Source organism: Danio rerio, chromosome 4 (assembly GCF_052040795.2).
Source record: "Danio rerio strain M-AB ecotype USA chromosome 4, GRCz13ab, whole genome shotgun sequence".
Taxonomy (NCBI): domain Eukaryota; kingdom Metazoa; phylum Chordata; class Actinopteri; order Cypriniformes; family Danionidae; genus Danio; species Danio rerio.
Window position 1 is genome coordinate 39949024 of NC_141024.2, and position 27351 is coordinate 39976374.

At 40.5% G+C, this 27351-nt stretch overlaps 2 protein-coding genes across 4 annotated transcripts in view; one reads left to right on the forward strand and one right to left on the reverse strand.

The window, feature by feature from the left end:
* Positions 1–146: 146 nt before the first annotated feature.
* LOC147845136 (uncharacterized) lies at positions 147–14395 on the forward strand. 2 transcript variants are annotated; one of them, XM_088650677.1, is made up of 3 exons: positions 147–358; positions 690–839; positions 10609–14395. In XM_088650677.1, the coding sequence occupies exons 2-3, from the start codon at positions 755–757 to the stop codon at positions 11484–11486; spliced, it is 963 nt and encodes a 320-aa protein (XP_088506803.1). In that variant the 5' UTR covers positions 147–358; positions 690–754; the 3' UTR covers positions 11487–14395. The 2 variants fall into 2 exon arrangements, with proteins under 2 accessions (XP_088506803.1, XP_088506802.1); XM_088650676.1 differs by having other exon boundaries at positions 147–197.
* The window catches only part of LOC148680568 (NACHT, LRR and PYD domains-containing protein 3-like), a 34130-nt gene continuing 20439 nt past the window's right edge, over positions 13661–27351 (reverse strand). For both annotated transcript variants that reach the window (XM_088650147.1, XM_088650146.1), the window contains exons 8-10: positions 17690–17863; positions 16819–16865; positions 13661–16418 (exon numbers count right to left, since the gene is read on the reverse strand). In XM_088650147.1, the coding sequence (XP_088506273.1) occupies positions 15892–16418; positions 16819–16865; positions 17690–17863 (748 nt within the window). In that variant the 3' untranslated portion in view covers positions 13661–15891. The remainder of the gene's footprint in view (positions 16419–16818; positions 16866–17689; positions 17864–27351) is intronic.

The following is a 27351-nucleotide window of genomic DNA, read 5'->3' on the forward strand; positions in this document are numbered from 1 at the left end:
AGAGAGAGAGAGAGAGAGAGAGAGAGAGAGAGAGAGCAGATATGTTGTGTGAGATGTGAAAAGGGGTGTGAAATTTATGATGTCCTGACTGCAACAGTAAGTGGCAAAAAAGCTGAACAAAAAAGACTTTTATTTTGGCGTGTTGTGTGACGTCATAAGGCTGCGCCGCTTCCGCGCTGCAGTTCAACTGGAGTAAGGTTTGTTTCACAGCTTAACACAAATATAAACCGATTGATTAAAGTTTCAGGTTTTTCTTTCGATATCATATACCTGCGGTTGACTATTATTTTAATCCTTTATGCAACGAAGTACTATTTTAATAACAGAAATCGAGGGCAATTGTTTGAACAACATAAATGTGTGTAACGTTAAGTGTTTTAATGAAGGTTTTATTTATTTACTAGCATAATATCATTCCAAAAAAAGTATACATTTTATATATATATATATATATATATATATATATATATATATATATATATATATATATATATATATATATATATATATATATATATATAAGAAATGGAGAACTAGTTTTTATTAGGTCATTTGTTTGTGGCTATTGTTTCTTGCTCAGACTTACCTGATTTATTTTTGTTTATCACTCTCATATAAAGAAACTGTTGAAGCAAGTGTTGAAGAGAAGTTATTTTGCTTCTGTTTATTGTTTTGTTCATTTTAAACAGGATAAAGTGTCCAGACACAGAGAAAAACTCCTGCTGAAGCGACTGATCTCCACACTGTTATAAAGATGGCGTTTATTAAAGAGGAGAGTGAAGATGTGAAGATTGAAGAAACATTCACAGTCAAACAGGAAGATCCGCAGGAACAAACAAGTTAGTTTTCATTCAGATATATTTTAATAATAATAATACTAAATTAAATCCATGTTGCAGCCCTGAGTGTGCTGCTTAGTTCTCCTAAATGCACATAAGCACTCATTGAAAGACAGGAACGAGTTTCTTTTGTTGCTTGTTCTCATGTCTTTTGTCATTATTTTAAGTATTATTAGTCTCCCATTTTCTCTACCTTCTTAAGGTTATTGCTTTTCTTGTTCTCCTACTGTGTGTAAAGCACCCTTGAGCACTGGCGCTATATAAAATAAATAATAACAATCAATTTTAAAAAAGTTCACCCGAGCTGACAATATTTAACCTACAGTATTCTCATAAAAGATATCTGCTATTACAGTAATAGTGTTGGCTTGGTACTTTCCATTTGCATATGTCGGGTAGATCACAATTCCCTTTTTTTCATCAACTTCTTTATGAGTTTAAACTTGTTTCTAGTAGTTGTTACTAGTTCTCAAAGATAGTATCAGAGTTAGAATTAAACCTTTATTATAATAACTAATTATCAGGGCTATTGTGTTTAAACAGAGTTTCCGCGGAGTCTTAAAATGTTTTAAATTCCAAAATCTAAAATTTGCCCCTAAAAAGTCTTAAATTTAATGAAATATTGTGTTGTAGGTCTTAAATCTTTTTTAAACAAGTCTTCATTTTCCTGTGTTCATGTTTTGTTACCCAATTTGGTCAAAACCCATACAATCACCAACAATCCATCTCAATAAAACTTTCAACCTTTATTTAAAAAGGTCATTTTAACTCTATTTATCATAATGGTAAAGACTGCTGAGGATATCCACCTGGACAGATTGTTTTGAATGGATTTAGTTTAATATAGTTTTTAAAAATTTTAAAACATTTGTTAATTAGTTTTTTTTTATTTTAAAGAAAGCTTATTTTGGAAAAAAAGTGTGTGGATCCAAGTCGAGCTCTCTTGTTTTTACACAATATTTAAGATCTTTTGCTAAGAAATATCTTAAATATTTTTATATCATTAATATTATTAAATATTATATATAAAATATTTATTGGTAGGACATATACAAATCTTTTTTCATCAGGGCCATTTGAAAAATTCCATAGTCTAAAATTTCATTCATAATAGTCTTAAAATGTCTTTAAAAGTCTTAAATTTAACTTGGTGACATCTGTAGAAACCCTGATTTAAAGTATGTCAGAAAACGTGGATGACTCTAATTTTAAATATGCTGAATAAAAATGGACACTAAAATAATTAATTATTATAAAACATTGTACAGTATTCTAGACTATATGATGATGTTGTGGGACAATGTGAGACAAAACAAATTATAGTGGAACAATAACGTTTAGCATTGCACTGACTACAACTGGCCAACAAACTAGTCTAAAAAAGACTTCTGCTTAAGAAATGGATTACAGCATGCTGATGATATGCAAACTTTTGAGTGTGAAGTTCATCAATATTGACCATATTCTTCACGTACCAGCAGGCGCCGCCATTAAAATCTTTTTGCTTTTTAAAGAATAAATTTTTAGATCCTTAAAACAGTGTAATGCTGCTTGTCTTTGATCTTGTGGGGGAAACCGGAGCACCCAGAGAAAACCCACCCCAGCTCGGGGAGAACATGCAAACTCCATTGTGTAAGGTTTGGAGCTTATGCTGCGATTCTGAACAAATAGTCGGAAACAGAAAGCAGTTGAAGGATGGCGTGTTTAAATCCATTATTTATCTGACTCCATCAAAGTTGTTATTATCATTGATAAAGAGAAAGAATCTCAAAGGTTAAAGCAGGTAAAGTTGTTTATTAAGTTACATGTTTTAATATACAGACAGTAGAATGAAACAAACTAACAAACTGTATAAAGAAATTAGCTGTAACTTGCACTGCTGAGCAACAAAGACAGTGAAACTCCCTTTGTTAGCAAATGAGGCTATGCAGCCTTGTGCGGGAAATGCAGAGTAAAAGCCATTCTCCCAGATCAACACTTACCGTTCCTTATTATACCCTGAGCAAAGCATTGTTAAACATGAGTGAAAATCAACCCCCAAAACGAACTGAACATGAGAGCACAGCAGAGGAGATAAAGTGGGTGAGATGAACATTAACATACTCTCCTCAGGCCATGACTCAACAATAGTAAATATATTGAAATACAAGCAATCAATGTCTCTGTTGATTTTAGCACTACAACGCTTAAGTCATAAACTGTCAAATGACACCAAACATGATAAAGCTATTTGAAGGAAGATCACAAGCAGAAGAATTGTGTATGGTGAAAAGCACATGGTTACTGCAAGCAAATGGCAGAGATGTGTACTGGAGCTGTGATCAACTCTGCCAAGCCAGGAGGACCTATCTCATGCTTGCAATGTCTCAGAAGTCCTTGATTAGCATAGAAGGAATATATAATTGAAGAATATATAATTTTTTCTCATCCTGCTTACCCATTACCTACATTTCAGTCACACAAAGAACAAAGTCACGTACGAGAAAGGCTTGTTCTTCTTTAATTAATAACTAGCTTAAATTAACAGACCTTCGACAGAGACATGTACCGTAACTAGATTAATGGGATTATTACTCTTCTAAAAACTGTTTTAGTACTGCTTACATTCTTATTATTCAACTATTTTAATTGATTTTTCCAAAGTCTTCAAATTTTCCACAACACACATATTGAACAACAAATTAACATGGTACATAGCTACAGACATACACCCCATAAAGAAAAAGGGTGAAAGATAAAAATAAATTAATTAATAAAAATAGATAAAATAAATTAGGAAACTAGGGATAAACACTCACCAAGGATATAATAACCTCTGAGCGTTCAATGTAGGAGAGGAAAGGCTGCCAAACCTCTAAAACTTTTTTGTAGAGTCTCGGATGATGTACTTAAGGTGCTCGAGTTTAGTTTATCGAGTTTCGATAACAATTCTAATATCCAATGTTTGTGGGATAGTGAGTTTGTTTTTTTCCATCTTAGGAGAATCAGACGTCTGGCCAATAAAGAAGAAAAGGCAATGATCATGATTACATATAGATGAAAATGATCTAAAAATATTGGCCCAAAATTTATGTAATCTAGGGCATCGCCAGAACATCAGATCTGCTGGCTCCAAACCACATCTGGGGCAAGATGAATCTGACCCTGTATACATTTTTACCAGCTTGCTCCTAGATGGGTGAAGCCTAAGAAGCACCTTAAACTGAAGAAGACCTTGTCTAATGCATACAGGGGATGAGTGTACCAGTTCTATGGCATATTGCCAGGCTGTATCTGATATTTCTAGTCCCAGTCTGTCTTCCCATTTTTGTTTTATACAATTTAGGCAAGTGGAGGCAGTTCTTTAGACCACTTCATATAACATGGACATCATACCCCTTTGATATGAGTCCATATTTACCAATTCATCTATCCAACATGCTTTTGGTTGGTTCAGTGAAGGAGAGAAGTGTTTTTTAACGAACCTATGGACTTGAAAGTACCTAAAAAAATTGTCTCCAAAAGAAGAGCTTCATTAAATACCTTGCACAACAGTGGTGTAAGCTTGGCAGTAAACTTCTTATAAAACTCGGCCGGAAGCCATCAGGGCCTGGTGCTTTTCCGGTTTTTAATTTTTTAATTGCATTTTCAATTTCAGAAGGTGTTATATTTCCTTCTAATGCCAACTGATCTGAATCACAAAGGTATGGCAATTCTAAATAATTGAAAAAGCTCTCAATACGTCCAATTTGGTTTACCTCAGAGCTGCAAAGGGTTTTATAAAAGTGTTTAAATTGATCATTAATTCCCTGTTAATCAGTAATAATACTGCCGTCTTCCTTACTAACTGCTGCTATAAAACCAGCTGCTGAGGATTGTTTCAGTTGGTAACACAATAACCTGGCAGCTCGTTCACCATGTTCATAATGAATCTAGCGTGATCTTATGTGGAGATTCTCTGCATTTTCACTTGCATATTCCGCTTGCAGAAGGAGTCTTTTCTAATGGAGCTCTTCGGAAGGTGATGTTGAGTGTAGCTGATCAATTGTATTATTTAATTCATAATCTGTGTAAGCCATTTTGACATTCTTTTATTTGCGCTAGCTTGATATTAAATAATCTGTCCTTTTATAAATGCTTTCAGAGTATACCATAGGATGCTCAAACTTATCTCTGGGGATTCGTTTATCTCAAGGAAGAAATAAATTTAAGCATCAATAACTTTTACAAAATCGTCGTCTGCCAAGAGTCTTGAGTTAAACCGCCATGTATGTTGGAGGATTCCATTGCCTGAAAACATAGCTTTAGAGAGACTGGACAATGGTCCGAAATAACAATACTACCATACTCTACTGCTGACATTAATGCCCCATTTACACGGGGCTTCAGCGTCAACGTTGACAGAGGGCGTGTCTGAAGTTGGGGCTGACGTGATCGTCATAGCAGCGTTAGCCAATGAATTTAGTCAGCAATAGGCCACAGTCTGAGCTGGTGTATTTGCATACAGCGATCTGTTGGCTGATGCTTCCATCGCCGCTTGAAAAGTTGATCAAGTCCCAACTTTTGCAGCGAACAATGCCTCTGAAGCAGCGTCGACGAATCCACAATGCAGTTCGGCAACGCCTGACGTCACCCATTCAAAGTGAACAGGAAGCGTTGATGCTGATGCCCCTTGTGAATGGGGCGTAAGGGACGTAACTGCTTGTCCAGGAGAAAATGGTCAATCCTGGAATAGGTTTAATGCACAGGTGAATAAAATTCAGGAGGTTCGCCTCCTAAAATTAAATTGTGTGTGTCAAGACTAGGCAAAATTGAAAATAAATCACTGAAAATGTGTACATTGTCCCAATTAGGAGCATACACATAGGCCAGGACCACAGACATGTTAAAAGTTTGGATTATTTTGTATCTGCCATTTTTATCCAGCACATTTGACTCAATGACAAACTGTACATTCTTATGTATGAGTACAGCAACGACCCTACTTTTGCTATTGAAGTTTGAATAATATATTGGTGTATAGCCTCCTCTATTCAGTTTAGAATAGTCTTTTTTCAACAGATGTGTCTCCTGTAAATATACAATATCGGATTTGAACTGTTTTTAACTGATTTTAATTGTTTCGTTTTATTGGGTGATTTAGCCTCCGCACATTCCAACTGGTAAAGTTTGTCTTTACTTCACCCATTTTATGGGCTGTTGAAAACATTTATCAGAAGCATCCGAAGCACCCGAAAGGTATCTGTGGGTTTTGTATGTAGGGGGATGTGTGGGGGAGAGAGAGAGAGGAAAGAAAAAAAAGGAAAAAAAGGTGTGATCGCACATACACTTTTATAAACACGAAACAACACAAGATTGAAACCTTGGTGTCAACTTACACACACTTCCACCTACTCGCACTCTTAGCTAGCTGACCATGTGGGACCTCACGTATAAAACAAAACCATTTGAACAGCTCTTGATGTTTTATGACAAATCGACCCCATTACTGACAAAATATACTTGAGAACTAGAAATAACAACAACCAACATGTGCTATAGTGGTTATTTAAAAGTTAACCGGAGAGCGACATTAACATTTGTATTGTCATTCACAGCCCAGTGTACTGTTGTCTTTATTTCAATGGCTTTCTTCAAAATATCCTTTTTCGGAAAAGTAGTGGCATTTAATCACGAAGGCGCATGGCGGTTCCTTGTCATCCACTGGTTTGCTGCATAGAGTGTGGTGTGCCTGGTCCAGAAGAGGAGTCTTCTCGAGGTTTAGTGTATCTTTTAGAAGTATCTTGCATGATTATATGCTGTCATGGCTATAATATATATATTTATATATATATATATAAATGTTGCTATGATAAAGGCCAATGAAGAAAAAATGGCCATGAATATCAAATCACTTTTATTGTCACATCATCAGCAGCACGTGTGCTATGATGAGTGAAAAGCTTAGGTGCTGGCTCTAGACAGTACAAAATACAGACAGTGCAAATATAACAACAGTGCAAAATACAGATAGTACAAAATAATTTGGCAGCATTATAATTGTTGACAGCGATATGTATAATGAATATGTGTACCCATAGTTGTAGGCAGTATTGTTTTAGGTATGTATTGGTTAAAGTGCAGTGCATGCTACATGTACATGGTGTGCATTGAGGGGTATTAAGTGTTCATCAGCCTGATAGTCTGAGGGAAGAAGCTTTCCTTTAGTCGGCTGGTGCGCGACCGGATGCTGCAGAACCATTTGCCTAAGGGTAGCAGAGAGAAAAGTTTATGGCTTGGGTGGCTGGAGTCGCTTATAATTCACTTGGCTTTCCTCATGCACTGCCTGGTGATGTCGTGATGGGAGGGAAGCTCACCTCTTACTACGCGTCCAGCAGTTCACACAATCCTATGTAGGCCTTTGCGATTGCTGCTGGTGCTATTTCCATACCAGGTGGTGATACAGCCACGCAGGATGCTTCCCACAGTGCAGGTGTAGAACGAGCGGAGGATGTGAGGGCTTATTCCAAACCTCCTGAGACGCCTGAGGAAGAACAGGCGTTGTTGTGCCTTCCTTAGCACTGCGTCTGTGTGAGCAGTCCATGTCAAATCCTCAGCAATGTGTACTCCAAGAAACTTGAAAGTGCTGACTCTCTCCACTGGTGTCCCGTTGATGGTGATGGGGGTGTGTTCTCTCTTCTCCCAGCTCCTTGGTTTTGCTGATGTTGAGTGAGAGGTGGTTTTCCTCACACCACTGCGTCAGAGTGTAATCCTCCTCTCTGTAGGCCATCTCATCATTATCTGTGATTAGGCCCACCACTGTTGTGTCATCAGCAAATTTAACGATGACGTTGGAGCTGTGTTTGGCTGTACAGTCGCGTGTGTACAGGGAGTACAGGAGTGGACTGAGAACACAGCTCTGTGGATCATCAGTGTGGATCAGGTCATGTTGTTCATTCTGACCACCTGGCGTCTGCTTGACAGGAAGTCCAGGATCTAGATGCACATACAGCTGTGTAGACCCAGAGCTTAGAGCTTCACCACTAGTTTGGCAGGCACTTTAGTGTTGAATACTGAGCTGTAGTCCACAAACAGCATTCTCACATATGTGTTTTTGTTTTCCAGGTGAGACAGAGCAGTGTGCAAGGTGAAAGCAATTGCAACATCAGTGGAGCGATTATTCCTGTAAGCAAATTGCAGAGGGTCAGTGTGAGCAGGCAGTACAGAGCAGATGTGCTTTTTAAACAGCTTCTCAAAGAACTTGCTGAAGATGGGTGTCAGAGCAACTGGACGCCAGTCATTTAAGCATGTGGTTTTAGATTATTTCGGTATGGGCACAATAGTAGCTGTCTTAAAGCATGTGGGAACCACAGACCGAGAGAGCGAGAGGTTAACGATGTCCGTGAAAACCCCTGCTAGCTGGTGTGTGCATGTTTTAAGTACACGTCCAGGGATGCTATCTGGGCCGTAGCTTTCCGGATGTTCCGGAAAGATCTCGTTACGTCTGCTACAGAAACAGAGTGTGCTGGTGGTTTCGGTATCGGCCGCGGGAGCGCACAGTGTGTGGGTGCTGTCCTGGGCTTTAAAGCAAGTGTAGAATGAGTTGAGCTCGTCCGGGAGAGATGCAGAAATGTTTACATTGGCGGTGTAGCGGCTTACCAATGCCGCTATTGTTGGTAGAGTGAGCAAGTTTTTAACGCGTAAAAGACAGAGTCCGTAAGCAAATAGATGCAAATAAAAACATATTTATTGTCCAATCAACTTCCAATCAACAGAATTACTCAATCGCTTTCCTTTATCTAAAAGCACACTTCTCTGTTACCTTCAATTACGAGATGATACAATACGGTCAAAAACTGTGTGCTTCCTACCAACACTGTCTTCCTCCATGCAGTGAAGCCACAGTTATATAGTGTCGTACTGACACCTTGTGGCCAATCGCCAATATACAATGTATGGCTCATACAGGCGGGTTTGTTACTTTTAAAGTTTGTGATGTAATTAAATCCCTGCCACATACTTCTCCCCTCTACCTTGTATCTCTGTATTGATGTTTTGCTGCTTTGATAGTTTACCTGAGGTTGTAGTTTGCTTGTTTTTGTTCCTCAGCATTTCTGGATTTATAGGCGGAGGTTCACACTGATAGGGCTGTTCGAACTTCGCCATAAATCCATGGTTTTTGGTTAGGGTAGATACGGACAGTTTTTGTTGGGACCATGTCTTCTATACACTTTCTGATGAAGCATGTAACGGTGTCTTGAGTAAACTTTAATGTCGTCATCAGAAGCTGCACGGAACATCTCCCAGTCCACATGATCAAAACATTCTTGAAGTATGGAACTCGATTGGTCCGTCCAGCTTTGAAACGTCTTGAGGGTGGGTGGTTCCCGTTTCAGTTTCTGTCTGTAAGCAGGAAAGAGCAGAACAGAAGAGTCATCTAATTTGCTTAGCGGTGGGTGGGGGAGGGATTTGTTGGCTTCCCGGAACGGAGAATAGCAGTGGTCCAAAATTCGGTCACCACGCATGTTTGTGGTGATATGGTGATAGTATTTTGGAGCGATTTTCCTGAGATTGGCATTGTTAAAGTCCCCTGTAACAATAAACGCTGCCTCTGGGTGTGTGGTTTCCTGCTCGCTTATGCTCCCATTCAGTTCCCTAAGCGCCTTCTTTGTGTTGGCTTGAGGGTGGATGCAAACATCTGTAATTATAACAGCTGTGACCTCTCTTGGTGGCCAGTGTGGTCGGCACCGAAGCATAAGGTATTCCAGATCAGGAGAACAAAATGATCTAACTGGATGTATGTTTCTCTTATCTCACCATGAGTTAATAAAGAAACAAACACCTCCTTCTTTGCTTTCCCCTGTCGGTTCTTTCATTCTATCCACAGTATCTTATCCATAGTATTCTATCCATAGTATTCCCTGTCTGCTAAACAAATGTTAGAAAAACATTTTGTTGTAATTATGAATATATAATTTGTTGCTCTTGGTTGTGTAAATTGCTTCCTTGTCCTCATTTGTAAGTCGCTTTGGATAAAAGCGTCTGCTAAATGACTAAATGTAAATGAATATATACAAATAAAAATAGGCCATTGTTACGACCCCCTCGTTCGAGTTGCAACATAAAAGAGCTCAGACAACAAAAAAATTATATATGCAACTTATTTAATATACACAACTAATAAAACAACAAATCAAGAAACAAACAAATGTCTAGGGGAAAATGAAGAAAATAACTAACTTTAGCTACACGTATAAATAATGCCAAACAAAACCATAATGTTGCCAAAATAAAGAGATGGTCTTGATGCGAGGATGGCCAGTAGCCACACTATCCTACAGAAGCTAGCTCACTTTCGCATTTATATGCTTTGAACCAATTGGGGAGTAACCATGGCACCTTATCAGGATCTGCCACATCCAAACTAGAATACCAGGGTCGTCACACCATTTACACCTTTCAAATCTGTGTCTTATCAATGTGACCAAAATTACTTTTATGATCAATTATGTAAGAAACTCTGAAAACTAGACTGACAGCGTTTCAATTTACAATGACTTCTATGTTAGGCGACTATGACACAATTTACATTGTAAAAGCAGTAGATAAATAAAGATGAATTTAATCTGCTTAAATGTGTACATGTTAATGACTAAACAAAATATGATCTGATTTTATTTTACATTTAACATGCATCAAAATAAGTGTGTGTAGCCAATGTTTCCAGTGTCTTTTTACTTTTCAGCTTTTGATGAGAGATTTTTAGACTTGATGAAAACTAATCTTTTATTTATTTATTTATTTATTTCAGACCTAATTGAAGAGAATGAGAGGAAAGAGGAGGAACATTATGTCAAAATTGAGGAAAAAACTCATTTACAGACTGATGGTATTTTGAAAAGGAGAGACAAGAATTGTTTCACCTGCACTCAGTGTGGAAAGATTTTGGCAAGCAAAAGCAAACTTAAGATTCACATGATAATCCACACTGGAGAGAAACCATTCACATGCACTCAGTGTGGGAAGAGTTTCAACCGCTCATCACACCTTGATCAACACATAAGGATCCACACTGGAGAGAAACCGTTCACGTGCACTCAGTGCGGGAAGAGTTTTCGCCAATCATCATCCCTTTATAAACACATGAGGATCCACACTGGAGAGAAACCATTCACATGCACTCAGTGTGGGAAGAGTTTCAGCCAATCATCAAACTTTAATCTACACATGAGGATCCACACTGGAGAGAAACCCTTCACATGCACTCAGTGTGGGAAGAGTTTTAACTACTTATCACAACTTAATCAACACAAGTGGATCCACACGGGAGAGAAACCATTCACATGCACTCTGTGTGGGAAGAGTTTTAACTACTTATCACAACTTAATCAACACAAGTGGATCCACACGGGAGAGAAACCATTCACATGCACTCTGTGTGGGAAGAGTTTCAACAAATCACCACACCTTAATCAACACTTGAGGATCCACACTGAAGAAAAACCATTCACGTGTACTCAGTGTGGGAAGAGTTTTGGAAGAATTTTCTGTCTTAAGATTCACATGAGGATCCACACTGGAGAGAAACCATTCACATGCACTCATTGTGGGAAGAGTTTTAGACAATCATCATCCCTTAATCAACACATGATGCGCTACACTGGAGAGAAACCATTCACTTGCAATTAATTCAATTCAATTAATCTTTATTTGTATAGCACTTTTACAATGTAGATTGTGTCAAAACAGCTTTACATAAATGGTCATAATAAATTGGATCAGGGTAGTTCAGTTTTTAGTGTTTAAGTCCAGTTCAGCTCAGTTCAGACTGGTTTAAATCATTACTGAGAGTCCATACACTGAAGAGCAAATCCATTGATGCGTAGCTCTACCGATTCTGAACCATGCAAGCCAGTGGCGACAGCGGAGAGGGGAAAAAAACTTTACCGATAGGAGAGTGAAGAAAAAAAACCTTGAGAGAAACTAGACTCAGTTGGGCACGACCATTTTAATTTCTCCGCTGGCCAAAAGTCTTGTGCAGAGCTTCAGTCTCAGCAGTGGAGGCTGGAAGCTGGCCTCAGCGAAGACTCGTCTGTCCCTGGAGCATCACTGGAATCAGTCTCAAGTTCTCTACTCCCCACGACCATCAGCGCAGCAGCAGCTCAGGATACGGCCTGGTCCCGGATATGGAAACCTTGGGATCATCTCGTCGCTGGTCTTAGATCCAATCAGTGACTCCGCATAATCTGAGGACCTCGGGATGAGTATCCCCAGGTGGAAATGAAGAAAATAAAAAAAGAATAATAAGCGTAGCTGCTGTTCATAGTGTATATAAGCAAGATGTAGAAACTTGTTTGGAAACCCGCTAAGTGATGCATTGAGTGTATGCTTTACTAAACAGATAGGTCTTTAATCTAGTTTTGAAATGAGAGAGTGTGTCTGAGCCTCAGACGTTATCAGGAAGGCTATTCCAGAGTGTAGGAGCCATGAAAGAGAAGGCTCGACCTCCTTTACTCGACTTTGCTATTCTAGGTACTACCAGAAGCCCTGAGTTTTGAGATCTTAAAGAGCGAGTTGGATTGTAGCGAGACAGAAGATAAACAGGAGCTCGATTATTTAGAGCTTTATAGGTGAGAATTACCATTTTAAATTTAATACAAAACTTAACAGGCAGCCAGTGTAAGGAGGATAAAATTGGGGTCTGTGGTCACACCGGACTTTTCTCTCCATAGACTTCCATTCATACGCACGCAAATGTGTCAGACTGGAAACGTAAGTTTGTGCATCAAGTTTTGCAATTCACTGCCTTGCAAGGTTCAAGCTTGGTGAACTTTGACCTTGGGAATTGCATCACTTGAATATGTAAGACCCACACTGGAGAGAAACCATTCACATGCACTCAGTGTGGGAAGAGATTCAACCGATCAGCAAACCTTAATAAACACTTGAAAATCCACACTGATGTGAAAGAGTATATGCGCTTTGAGTGTGAGAAGACTTATTACAGCTCCAAAATTGAAACTGCACCAGACAATTTACTCTGGAGAGACCGTACAAGTGTTCACACTGTGACAAGAGGTTTAATCAGTTATCACATCTGAAAACAACAGGATTCACACTGGAGAGAAACCGTACAGATCTGATCAGTGTCTACAGAGTTTTAATCATTCGGCGCAGCTTAAGAAACACATAGACAAAAAAGTTGCACACATGACATGAATGCAGCAAAAATTTTCTCTGTGCACAGGATGTTTCATGTCTGAATAATGTTTGAAAAGGCTGAGTGACAGTATACTGTTTTCCAACACTCCTACACTGCAGTAGGTGGGGTTGTAAATGTGTTGCGCTTCTCGCGTTTACCGTAAACACCGTGGTGGTGGCTGAGAGAAGAACTGTCATAAACATCTGGCCAACAGCTCCTCTGCAGCTTAAAATCTCTTTGCAAGTGATTGTACCAGTGCAGATAAATTTGTACTCTCTCCAGTGTATTCATGTAGCTAGTGTTGTTTTAGATGATGTTCACTGTCTGACTCCCTGAATGAGAGACATCACTGGGAAGACACCGCACATCAAAGAAGGTGGAGCTCTAGGACGCTTAGTTTGCAGTATACCAGGGCCTCAAGTTTTAAAAGCCCATTCAATTGTCTTGTGTTGCAGCTTTTATTAGTGAAGTTTCTTTACTTTTTGAAGGATTCGGATTTCTGCTTTCCAATCCGTCTCATCATGGACCAACGTTTATCCTTTTAATCATTCTGTTTCTCAGTATTTAACAGTGAATTGATTTTAACTAACGAATAAGTTAAAACTGCTTACTGCAAGAATGTTCTGTGTCCTTGTTTCTCTTTTTGCCTGTCTATTTTAACTTTGTTTTCAGGAGACACACAAACCAGGTCATAGGTCATGGAGACCTCTCTCTCTCTCTCTCTCTCTCTCTCTCTCTCTCTCCATCTGTTCTTATGACTGGAGGTCCAATACAGAGAAGAAGACAGCTGTTTTATTGTCCTGATATATTGCCTATTATTTTATAGCTGTTTGATTGATCTGTTTTTGAGTATAATTAATTGTAATGTAATTCCTTTTTGTGTGGAGACAGACTGTGTGTAGTAAAGATATTGCAGCAGACTGTTGATGGAAACAGTCTTGAACCAGCCTGATAACACAGCTGAACGTACAAGAAACATCCTTGAGTCTTTAACACAGATGGTCGTTTGTGTCTATTGTTTTCCTGCTTTAGCTTTTTACAGGTTGGAGATCAGCTCCTAATAACTTAGGGCGACCTCACCTCTAGGCATCAGGTCGCCATCCATATCTGGAGACAGATACAATGCTTTCTTTGACGCACACACTAAGGCCATCCATATCTGGAAGTAGATACTATGTTTCTTTGACGCATGTATTTGGAATTGTCTATTTCTGTTGTAACCAATGAGAACTTTTTACCTGGATCCCACCCTTTCTGGACTTGTGTAAAGAGTATAATTGTTCGATTGTTGAAACTGTAAGCAGAGCGGCCTAGGAACTCATTGCGAGTGTTGAAGCTGGCTTCTGCGAATGAAACTGCAAACTATCTTCAGTAAACTTAATTTATTTTTTTAACATCTCTGACTCCGGCTCTTCTTCATCAACCAGACTGGTCATTCTTTGGGTTAAACTGTAAACTATCCCTACACTCATATAAACACTTTTATTCATTATAAAACTCATTTAAATGCATATAATTGTTAGAAATATGAATAATGTGTTTATAATCAGAGAAATCATTAAAATATTTAGGATAATTAATAAATTGACATTAATCTGAACAGATTGAACAAAAGGACATTTATAAGTGAGCAACACTTTCAGAAATTATATAGAAAAGCAAGATTTATCAGTGTGACTGCTGAATTTCTGCAAAAACTGCATGACATGATCAAATCTGTGAATTGTTTTAGTTTTACTTTATTTATTAAGAAACTTTTGTGTGGGATCAATGACGACTACGTAATAAAAGTCTGTAAGTTCAAAATGAGCATCTAAATATTATTCTGCTGAACACAGTAAAGGCTCTGAATGAAACAGGTCCACAATAAACCCATGAACACAATATTTTGTCTTATTTGATTATTTATTAATCAACAACAGTAACAGGAGACAGAAAACAGGTTATTTACAGTAACATAATGTGACTCAGGTTGATATAAATGTACACACAGTCATGATACAACTTGTAACATCTCAATACATCAATAATCAGAGTGAAATATCAATAGATGAATGAATAAACACACTAATATAGCTAATTAAACAGGAAACAAATTCAATAATTGAGCATCTGAGACACAAACATGCAAATCAGTATCAGTTTGATTTACAGTTGAAGTCAGAATTATTCGCCCTGCTTTGATTTTTTTTTTCTTTTTAAATATTTCCCAAATTATGTTGAACAGATTTAGGAAATGTTCACAGCATGTCTGATAATATCTTTTCTTCTGGAGAAAGTCTTATTTGTTTTGTTTCGTCAAGAATAAAAGCAGTTTTTAATAAAAAAAATTATAATAAAAAACATTTTGAGGTCAAAATTATTAGCCCCTTTAAGCGATGTGTTTTTCCCAATTATCTACAGAACAAACCATCATTATACAATCACTTGCCTAATTACCCTAACCTGCCCAGTTGACTGAATTATGTTTTGCTTGCGTATAAAAATAAATAAACAAAATCTCTCAATGAGACGCCACTCACAGTTTTCCTCAATTGTTTACACACATTTTCTGAAAGAACTCTACACACAAATCAAAGCACACACACATCCACACACAGCAATACACACACACACAAATTGCAGTGAACACATGCACACACACACAGACACACACACACTCAAGCACGCACACCCAGACACAAACAAACACAGACTCTTTCTCTCTCTCTCTCTCACACACACACACACACACACACACACACACACACACGCATGTGGACACAGTCTGTCGCGCGCACACACATACAAAAACTCTCTCTCTCACACACACACCCACAGAAGAGACTCCAGATCATTTCACTGCTGCTGACTGCTCCTGCAGAGGATTTTGGGTAAATCTCTCGTCAGTCTTCAGCTCAGTTTCACTGATGATCCATAATAAAGCCCAAACCCAGGGCAGAGCGGCTCAGTGAATGTGGTCTGGACTGAGTGGATGAGGCTCATTGTGTCTCTATAGATGTTGTAGAAGATCAGAGTTCCTGCACTGTGATCCACAAACACTCCTATTCTCCTGCTGAGCGCCTTCACTGGGAGAGCAGTGTGTGTGTGATTGTGTCTGAATATGAAACTGGAGGAAGAGCAGATCAAACTCCAGGACTGAGCATTATATCCAAACACACACTCAGCACCTCCTCCCTTCCTCCTGATGCTCTTATATGACACTGATATACACACACCATAACCACTCCAGTCAATCTCCCAGTAACAGCGTCCACACACACTCTCTCTGCACAACACCTGAGGATAATAATCATCAAATCTGTCTGGATGATCAGGATACGGCTGATTCTCTCTCACACACTTCACCTCTCTGTTCTCCTCAGACAGTTTGAGATGAGTGTGTGCTGTGTTTGGATCCAGAGTGAGGAAACAGACATCTGAACACAAGAACACACACATTTATAACCACAGCTGTGTGTGTGTGTGTGTGTGTGAGAGAGAGAGAGAGAGAGATAGGCTGTGTGTGTGAGAGAGAGACTGTGTGTGTGTGTGTGTGTGAGAGTGTGTGTGTGTGTGTGTGTGTTTGTGTGTGTGAGAGATAGACTGTGTGTGTGTGTGTGTGTGTGTGTGTGAGAGATAGACTGTGTGTGTGTGTGTGTGTGTGTGCGCATGTGTGTCTGTTTGTGTGAGTGTGCTTGTGCGTTTGTGTGCGAGAGTGTGTGTGTCTGTGTATGCATGCGTGCATTTGTGTGAGAGTGTGTGTGTGTGTGTGTGCATGTGTTAGTGCATGCATGTGTGTGTGTGAGAGAGTTTGTGTGTTAGTGTGTGTAGTCCTACATTTGCGTGGTCCTGCTGTAATCCTTGTGTGTCCTCCATGATCCAGACTGTAAACACACACAGATGGAGAGAATGAGCTGTTTAATTTCCCCCTCAGCTAATAAGCTAAAGCTAGCACTGAGCCGCTCAGCTACACGCTCCAAACTCTTGAGCTAAAACACACAACACTTGTTGGTTGAGCCGGGATGCACAATGAATGTAACACAGTGCGTTCTTTTCCTCTGCTGTTGGTGAAGCGAGCGCAGATACTGCTCATGTTGATAGAGACACCCTGCTGCAACATTCATTTATTACAGTGATCACACTTAGCTTTGCCATCGTTCTTCAGCACATGCAGCCTTTGAGCACATGTTGCAGTCCATCTCTAAACTATGTTCAGATTATTAAAGCTGCTCGCCAGCGCCCAAGTTCCTGACAGATTAGCAAGTGAAAAATACACATGTGTGCACAGAGAAGAGGAATCCAGATGTTGATTTTAGAACAAGAGTCTGAACATTAATCCAAGTGTCTGATTCCAGAATCTGAATCCATCTTCAATCCCCAACCCTATTCCTGACCTGATATTGTAGGATTCTTCAGCAGAAATGGAGGAAGAAGTTTCTCTGCTCAGCTCAAATGCTGAAACTGTACAGTGTGTCCCGCTTAATGTCACTGTAACTGAGCCAATACACTCCAACATTTACAGAGAAGATTCATTTCACACTCAATGATTTGCTCTTCATAGACATGACTGGAATACTCAAGCTGTATCTTCTGTCTGTCCTCACCCCATAACCCTCACAGAAAACTGAAGCTGATCACAAAAGAGCTTTCTAGTGTCTTTTTAAAGCCATTCAGTGTAAAAGCACAAGGCCAGTGCTGCTCCACATACTTGAGTTTGTCCAGTGTGTAGTTTGGATCCTCCAGTTGTTCAGAGAGCAGCTTGACTCCTGAATCTCCTGGATGATTGTAGCTCAGATCCAGCTCTCTCAGGTGTGAGGGGTTTGAAGTCAGAGCTGAAGACAGAAAACCACAGCCTTCCTCTGTCACCATACAGCCAGACAATCTACAAACACAGCAATAGTCCACATCACACAGTTGGACAATCACACATCTCTTTGTGTTGTGAAGATGCTGACTGCTATTTTTGCTCATGTCAACAGCAGTGATGAACACACACATCCTGATCAGCTCTCCTTATTGATCACATCAGCACACACACTCAACAAGGACTCAATATCATCTGTAGAAGCGTACAGAGCAAAGACATTGTACATAATACACCACATCAAGCTGTAAAGTCTGCTGTGAGGAGGAAGAAGACACAATTGAGCTCAGAATATCATCCTTAAGTCATGTATTACAGTTTTTTCCAGTTGTTTACACACATTTTCTGAAAGCAGGTCTCATATTGTCAGAACTCTACAAACAAATCACAAAACACACACACATTGGGCAAAACTCTTCAATTCTTCTGCAAAATGAAACTCTACGTTCAAAACACTGTGATTTCTTCCCAAAATGGTGTTTTGTTTTCAAATGACACACACAAGCCATCACATAAATAGACATTCATAGGATCAGTTGAACACTGATGTGCTTAATGTAAAACACTACATTCTTCTCCATTCATCATGATGACTTTATGTAAGCCTTTTTTCTGTTCAGTGTTACACTTTACTACAGACAGTACATAGACCTACAGAAGTGCATTGTAAAATTTTTCAGAAAATTGTTTTTATACAAAACAAACAAATACCAAAATATATTTCACTGTATTTTCCCCACAAAAACAGCGTACACAGTGTTCATCCCAACCAACACAAAGTTGCAGATAATGTTGTCTAAATATACCATCAACAGAAGTATTTACTAAATACGGTCACAGTAAAAAAAAAATAATAATAATAAAAAACAGCTTTACAGCATCCTCTTTTCTGTTTTGGTCTGGCCAAGCAGTGGGGGAAATTTCACCCTGCATGTTGAATCCAGCCACGAAAAGCATCAACTGCTATAGCTTGGAGAAAAAGGGTATACATGTGTGTGGATTTCGGTCATACACTTTACATCTAGGAAAAAAAAAGTCCTCAATAGGATTAAGAAATGGAGAATATGGAAGGGGAGATAAACAACTAAAAAACATGGGTGGGCAGAGAACCAGTTATGAACCAGATGATCTCTGATTTCTAAATTGCAATTCTGTCTGACAGGTGTTGAAGTGGATTTTATACTCTTTAAAGTGTGAAGTTAATCTATATATTCTAGGGATGTAACGGTATTGTAAATACCGTCATTCCGCAATATTAATTTTTTTCGATATTACCGTAGTCGCATGACTCGGTAAAACTATAGGTCTTCTGAGAAAATTTGCTTAGGCGAATGAAGCGAACGGGAGGTACCGGAAACTACAATTCCCATCAGCCCATGCTTGGCCATAATCCCTTGCGGTCTGTTGTCGCTACAGATCCAGTAATGCGGAAATGGAGTGTGCTGCTAGAAGCAGGGATCAAAAAGAGCTGGAAAACCCTAAAGCGGGTGTTGTCGCCGCGCGCGTACTGAATAGTGGTGTTGTCGCGCGAGTTCTTATCAGCTGTGTTGTCACGCGCGTACTGAATATCGGTGTTGTCGCGCGAGTTCTTATCAGCTGTGTTGTCACGCACGTACTGTAAAGCGGGGACGGAGGGTATGTCGCGTCGCGGGGGCACTTTTGATCATTTTGGAAGGGAACTTTCTATCCAAGACTAAAAAGGGCATGTGCACTGCACAGGTTGAGCCCTGTGTGTGCACGTGCCTGCAAGTTGGGGAATACGTCCCCCAATACGATAATAATCAGTCATGGGGACTGCAGAAACACAGCACACTGTTCAGATTGATGCAGACATGAGCTCTTTATCTCACTCATGGTTTGTCCTCTCAAGTGGGGGAAAGACAATGCACAACGTTATCCACTGCTGTCAACCTGGGCCAAGTCATATCTCTCTTGTCCCAGAAACCTCAGTCCCAAATGAGAGGGTTTTTTTCTGTTGCAGGGGACATTGTAAATACCCAGAGATACCAGCTTTTACCAGATTATATTTATATGATAATTTTCCTTTAAACCCATCTCTATCTAAGTGAGTGAGTGATTAAATGTTGAATGTGATGAGTTTTCAACACTACTAAATTGAAACTTAATTTTTTTACATGGTTTAATATTTTTTTGTTATTAAAATTGAAGTTCCTGTTTCAAAGCTTACAGATAGATGACTAATTTGTATGTCATTGACACTTCTGGCACTTTTTTGGAGTATTTTCATAAGTTTTGTTTTTTCCTGTAAATGATTCAATAAATACCGTACCGTGACATTCATACCGAGGTATTACCGTACCGTGAAATTCTGATACCGTTAAATCCCTAATATATTCAAATTGTATGTGTATAATCTGCTTGTAGACTTGCATACCATTAAAAGAATTAAGGTGCTATGTAGAGTTAGAAAGGGTCACAAGAAGTGGATGAGAAGAGATTGGGAGAAAGCCTGAGTAAACAACTAAGGTGTCTCAGGAAATGGATGAAAATAGAGCAACACATGTGGAAACAGATACGTATAGATGGATAAGATATATGGTTAACAGGTTTGGGTCAAGGGTTAAAACTAGGTGGGATCTTGTGTGACAAGTATAGAACAATGTGAAGAGCAGATGCAGACTTGTATATAAGCAGGCCAGAACATCAGTGAGACAGAATTTTCAGGCTGAGATGCTAATGGGGGCCTCCTGAAAAATCTCCTTTGTTGTCGACAATAAAGAACTCTTCTGAAATCAAGGCAAGGCAAGTTTATTTATATAGCACATTTCATACACAATGGCAATTCAAAGTGCTTTACATAAACAAAAATAAAAGAAACAAGTAAAATAAAAATAAAAACAAATAATAAAAATGCGTAAAAACAAAACAAAACATAAAAACAGGTAAAATGTGATATAAAAGAATGAAGAAGAAGAGAAAAACATGATAGTGCAATCTGTCGGACGCAGCACAGTGCTCATTCAGTAAAGGCACAGCTAAACAGATGTGTTTTCAGTCTTGATTTGAATGTGCCTAATGTTGGAGCACATCTGATCATTTCTGGAAGCTGATTCCAGCAGCGAGGGGCATAGTGGCTGAAAGCCGATTCACCCTGCTTTGACTGAACTCTTGGAACTTCTAGTTTATATGATCCTAATGATCTGAGTGATCTGTTAGGTTTGTATTCAGTCAGCATATCTGTAATGTATTTAGGTCCTAGGCCATTTAGTGATTTATAGACCAGTAATAATACTTTAAAATCTATTCTGAATGTAACTGGCAGCCAGTGTAAAGACCTGAGGACAGGTGTGATGTGCTCTGATTTTCTGGTTCTGGTTAGAATTCTGGCTGCAGCGTTCTGGATGAGCTGCAACTGTCTGACTGTCTTTTTAGGAAGACCAGTGAGGAGTCCATTACAGTTATCCACCCTGCTGCTGATAAAAGCATGAACCCGTTTTTCTAAATCTTCACTAGAAACAAAGCATCTGATTCTTGCTATGTTTTTGAGATGATAGTATGCTGATTTACTGACTGCTTTGACATGACTGTTAAAACTCAGATCTGACTCAAGAGTCACACCAGGATTCTTGACCTTATTTTTTGTCGTTTGACCTTTAGTGCCAAGGTACGCATTTACCTTGAGAACCTCATCTTTGTTTCCAAACACAATCATTTCAGTTTTCTCTTTGTTTAACTGAAGAAAGTTTTGGCACATCCAATTGCTCATTTCATCAATGTATTGGCAGAGGGTGTCAATGGGGCTGTAGTCATTAGGCAGTAAGGCTAGGTAGATCTGAGTGTCATCAGCATAGCTGTGGTAGGAGATTTGGTTCTTTCTCATTATTTGGCTCAGAGGGAGCATGTAAAGGTTGAACAGGAGAGGTGCCAGAATCGAGCCTTGTGGGACCCCACATGTCATGGGTGTCCACCGCGACCTATGATTACCTAAACTGACATAGTAACCTCTACCTTCAAGGTAAGATCTGAACCATTTGAGGACTGTCCCAGACAGCCCAACCCAGTTTTCCAGCTTATCCAGAAGTATGCTGTGATCGACAGTGTCAAATGCAGCACTGAGATCCAACAATACCAGCACTGTTATTTTACCTGAATCTGTATTTAGGCGGATATCATTGATTATCTTTATGAGCGCTCTCTGTACTGTGATGTGCTCTGAAACCAGATTGAAAATTGTCTAAACACCCCCTGAAGTTTAAGAACTTGTTAACTTGGTTAAAAACAACTTTTTCAATGATTTTGCCAATGAAAGGGAGATTTGAGATTGGCCTGTAATTGCTCAATAGGGTGTTATCCAGGTTGCTCTTCTTCAAGAGGGGTTTAACAACTGCAGTTTTAAGTGAGGTTGGAAAAATCCCTGAGAGAAGTGAAGCATTTACCACTTTTAGAAGATCCATTTCTAAACAGGTAAACACCGTTTTAAAGAATGATGTGGGGAGCGTGTCAAGACTGCAGGTTGATGTTTTCAAAACTTGCACAATTTCTTCTAAGATTTTGCCGTTAATTGCCATGAAATCAGACATATTGTCTGATTTCTTAAGTTGTGGTTGAGCTTGTTTGATATCGACACAACTTGACTGATTGGATGAGCTGATTGCCTTTCTGATATTATTGATCTTATCAGTGAAAAAATTAGCAAACTCATTACATTTGCTTTCAGAGAGGAGCTCACTTGGAATCCGACTGGGGGGGTTTGTGAGTCTCTCTATCGTTGCAAAGAGTGTACGAGCATTATTTAAGTTGCTGTTTATAAGGCTTGAAAAGAAAGTCTGTCTAGCAGTGTTTAGTTCCATATTAAAGGCATGAAAACTGTCTTTATAGATATTATAATGGACTACTAGTTTCGTCTTTCTCCACATACGCTCAGCTTTTCTGCACTGTCTTTTCATCATTTGTACTCTAGGTGACCTTGTCCAAGATCCCTTCTGCCTGCCAGTCATCTTCTTGACTTTAACAGGAGTGATGTCATTTATGACATTCTCAATTTTAGAATTGAACAAAATCAAGGAGAGAATCAACAGAATCTGCAAATATACTTGGTGCTAGCGATATGGCCTTCATAAACTGCTCACTGGTGTTCTCATTTATGCATCTCTTTCTGACAGAGACAGATCTGTCTTTAATAGCTGGAGTGATCAATATATCAAAAAAGATACAGAAATGATCAGATAGTGCAACATCCTTAACAACAGTCGATGAAATGTGTAAACCCTTAGTTATAAGTAGATCAAGGGTGTGTCCACGATTGTGTGTGGGTCCTTGAACATGCTGAGTCAGATCAAAAGTGTTAAAAACAGTCATCAGTTCTTTTACAGCATTGATTTCTGGATTATCAATGTGAATATTAAAATCCCCAGCAATGCTAAAATAATCAAATTCAGAGGTTACAATTGATAACAGCTCTGTAAAATCCTCAATAAAAGCTGAAGAATAGTTTGGAGGTCTGTAGATAATGATCAGTAAGAGACCCTTTTAGTGCTATACTCAGATATTTAAAAGACAAATAGTCACCAAATGACACTTGACAGCGATGCCTCCACCTGTCTCATAGCCAGCAATCTGTTCCTGAAAGATCGCTGGCATACTACACATGTCATTCATGAACTACATATCCCAGCATGCCTTTGCACAAACCAGTCACCATTAATCACACACAGCTGAATATCGTCATCATCAATTGTTTGGACTATTTATACACATTGCACACACCAGTCTAGGCGGAATCTTTGTCAGTACCTGTATGGTTTCAGTGAGTGTCATCCTGTTTATAGTTTTTCTAGTTGTTTTGATGATTGTTTTGTAACTTTTTGTACTTTGATCATCGCTTTGTTTTTGCATTTTTCAATGCCCTTCAGGATACATGAGTTCTTGTTTTTTGACCTCATTTGTTTTTGCCTGCACGAATAATCTTTTTCATTAAAAATTGCATTTGGATCCAACCTCTTGTCTTTGCTCCCTTGACGTTCGGTGACACCACCTCTCCTATTAGCTCTGCAAACACTCAAAAAGTCAAAGTTTAAAGGAGCTGCTTCATTCAGAACTGCTGCGCTACAGCTGTCATCTAGCCAAGTTTCATTTAAAAGCATAAAATCAAGGCAATTTGTGTTTAAAATCATTAACTAAAAGAGACTTATTGTTGAGTGATCTGATGTTTAAAAGCACTAACTTAACAGTTTTAGCTGTTTTTTCTATAGTAGTCTCAGATCTACATTTAATAGACACCAAATTTGAATGATTTGCTATACGGCCTGATGAAGTCTTTGGTTTTCTGTCACTTAACACAACACATATCTGACAAATCAAAACCATCTGACTTTGCTGATCATTGAAGAAAGGAAAAACCACCACAGTGTTTACTCATGTGATGAGTTAGTATGCAAAGTAGGACAACTGACCTTACAATTGTGACAGATAGTGTGTTCCTTGTGAAAACAAAATATTTTCTGCATGAACATTGAGCAAAATGCAGAGAATTGTGTGTAGTGTTTTGAAAAAAAAGTGTGTTCTCTTTCAAACATTCGCTCGGTATCTCACTATGGGAAACGCCTCAGGCGTGACAGACTGTGGAAGCACCAATTACACCACGTCCGTCTGAGGACGGACAAATCACAGCTCGCGATTAGGAGCCCACCCTCTCCTTTATAATCCGCTGTGATTCCCCGAATCGGCATTCTAGCACTCTTCCTCGTGAAGACTTTCCTTAAGCACCCAGGCTGCGCTGCTCTGTTCACAAACGTACCGTCAAGGCTAACGTTGCCGAGCGCAGCTCAGTCATCTGAATCTGTTGTGAGTTCTTTGCTCGTTACGGAGTATTTTTTACTGCTTTTACTAGCAGCAACTGATATAGCTATCGCGTTAAGGCGAGCTAACTCTGATTTTGACTCACCATGTCTAAAGTCACGGTGGAGAAGGGGAAGGAGACCTCTTCGCGCTCCTGCCCGTCAGCGTGCGGATTTATGATCTCGGGCCGGGATTCACATCCGATGTGCATCGCATGTATGGGTGTGAAGCACGCCCAGGCCTCGTTGGCGAACACCGAAAGCTGCGTGCACTGCCAGGCAATGCCGATGAGGATTTTGGAGAGAAGGCTTCGAGTGGCGGCATCTTCCAAAGACGATCCGGTTCTCTCTGCCGCTCCGTCGTCAGCTAATGACGCCAAATCCTCTCCTCCGCGGGATCTTGCTTCGTGGGGGGACATCATGGAGGTAGAATCCCCCGAGTATGAGCCGCTGTTCGACCAGCAGCTACTGGCAAGCGGGGATGAGATGGAAGGAGATGAGGAGGAGGATGATGAGACACTAGCCCGTCTCCTCCGAGATGAGCCGGACGATGAGGAGGAGGATGTCATGCGCCCTTCTTCCCACACATCCAGGCCGACTAGCGCGCAAAGCGGTGAGGTGGCGTCGACCGTGGTGGATTGCGACCTCACAGAGGTTTGCAAAGTTGCTGCCGCCAAGCTCGGCGTGGCCTGTGACTCCTGGTCATCCAGGAGTTAAACGGGATGTGTATGACGGGAAAAGGCTCGCTCCCCGCGCTCCCCCAGCAAAACAACTACTTCCCGCTCTCCCAGATTGCATCACGGAGATAAAGCGGTCATGGGATAAACCCTTTACCAACCGCGTGCCCGTCAAGGGTTACTCTTCGCTCGACGTGAGCGAGATGGAGGGGCTAGGGCTCTCTAACCCTCCAGTGGTCGAGCAGACGGTGGCTCTTCACCTGCATCCAAACAGGCGGGCTGCTGTTTCCTCGGCCACACCGTACCTTCCTGGTAAAATGGAACGCCTCACTGCTTCCATGTATCAGAAGATATATAAATCTTCGGAGCTAACAGTGAGGGCTTTGAACGTCACTTCATTGCTGACGGCCTATCAAGCCGAATTATTGGAGGAGCTGGGCACGCAGCTGGACGCCGGCAATTCAAACCCGGCAGTCTGGGAAGAGATCTGCAACATTACAGACCTCAATCTGCGCGCCTCACGTGGGGCGGTGCAAAGCTCCGGCCGTACCATGGCTCTCGCCGTTGTGGGCGAGCGATCGCTGTGGCTGAATCTCTCGAGTATCGGGGACAGGGAAAAATTGGATTATCTTGATGCTCCCGTAGACTCGAGTGGGTTATTCGGTCAGTCGGTCGCGTCGATGAGGCAGAGATGCGACCTTAAAAAGAAGGACGAGGAGACTTTTGACCTCTGCTTGCCTCGTAAAAGGACATCACGTCCTCCTGTTCCTGCTACTCGGCCCACTCCTCCGACGCAGGTCAGAAAATTTGTTAGTGCGTCCAGACCGCCTAAACCCCGCAGCACAGAGCAGACGGCTCGCCCCCCCGCTGCTCCAAACGCTAAGCCATGGGGAAAGCAGTCATTCGCGGCAGCGGCTGCAAAGTCCAGATCCGCTAACCCCTCCGCCAAAAAGAAGAGGGACTCCTAGGACGCCATGTTTGGAAAAGAGAGACGGGCAGCACCTAGGGTTTTCTGCGATGTCTTCTCCACAGTCCGCCGCGTTTGTTTCCCCACCTGCAAAAATGCAGAGGAGGAGGAATTTGGGCGGAGAAATGGTTCAGAGTTGTGTTCAGGCCAGTTCAGCTTCCCCTCAACACACAATGTTCCGTGGATTGCCGACGGCAGTTCCACAAGTTCATGTGAGGAGCATTCGGCCACCATGCGGTCTGCCGAGTTCAGGCACACGTTTGCAAGTGTCTTGTCACAAAGCACTTCATTCCCTGTGTTCATGGCAAATAAAAAATCCCCTGTCGCATCCAGGCTCAATGCCGAGGGCGCAGAAAGCCAAAAACAAAATAAAAACACAGAGAAAAGCGAAAGCTCAAAGCCGAGAGACGGGCCAGTCTCTGAGTCAAACAGATCCTGGCCAAATTTCTCTCTGGCCACAAGAGGGCGCCAGCGCTCCACCAGTGGGGCCGGTTCAGCAGCAGCCTCTGTCTCTTCACCCGGAGGCCTGGATAGAGTGTTCTCCGCACCCGTGGGTCCTCGCAACTGTAACCAGGGGTTACAGGCTTCAGTTTGCTGGAAAACCCCCTCCTTTCAACAGGGTTATAGCATCTGTGGCAAACGAGGATTCGGCTCAGGTGCTGGAGGCAGAGATATCCTCCCTCATGAAGAAGAGAGCTATAAGACGAGTTCCAGTGGAGGAAACTCAGACGGGTTTTTACTCACGTTACTTCCTAATCCCAAAGAAAGATGGGAGTCTGCGCCCAATACTGGACCTGCATGCTTTAAACAAGCACTTAAGAAAATACAAATTCAAGATGCTCACAGTAGGAGCTCCCACTCGTTCGATCCATCGGGGCGATTGGTTCACCTCGATCGATCTCAGGGATGCTTACTTTCATATAAGCATCTATCCAGCACACAGGAAATATCTCAGGTTTTCCTTTCAGAACGAAGTGTTCGAATTTGTTACTCTTCCATTCGGGCTCAGTCTAGCTCCGCGGGTGTTCAGCAGATGCATGGAAGCAACGCTGTCTCCGCTGAGAC

Excerpts from the sequence above, each read along its gene's own strand:
- LOC147845136 (XM_088650677.1), top strand. The coding sequence starts at position 755 with ATGGCGTTTATTAAAGAGGAGAGTGAAGATGTGAAGATTGAAGAAACA. Across the intron at positions 840-10,608 it reads AGATCCGCAGGAACAAACAA|ACCTAATTGAAGAGAATGAG; the intron begins GTTAGTTTTCAT and ends TATTTATTTCAG.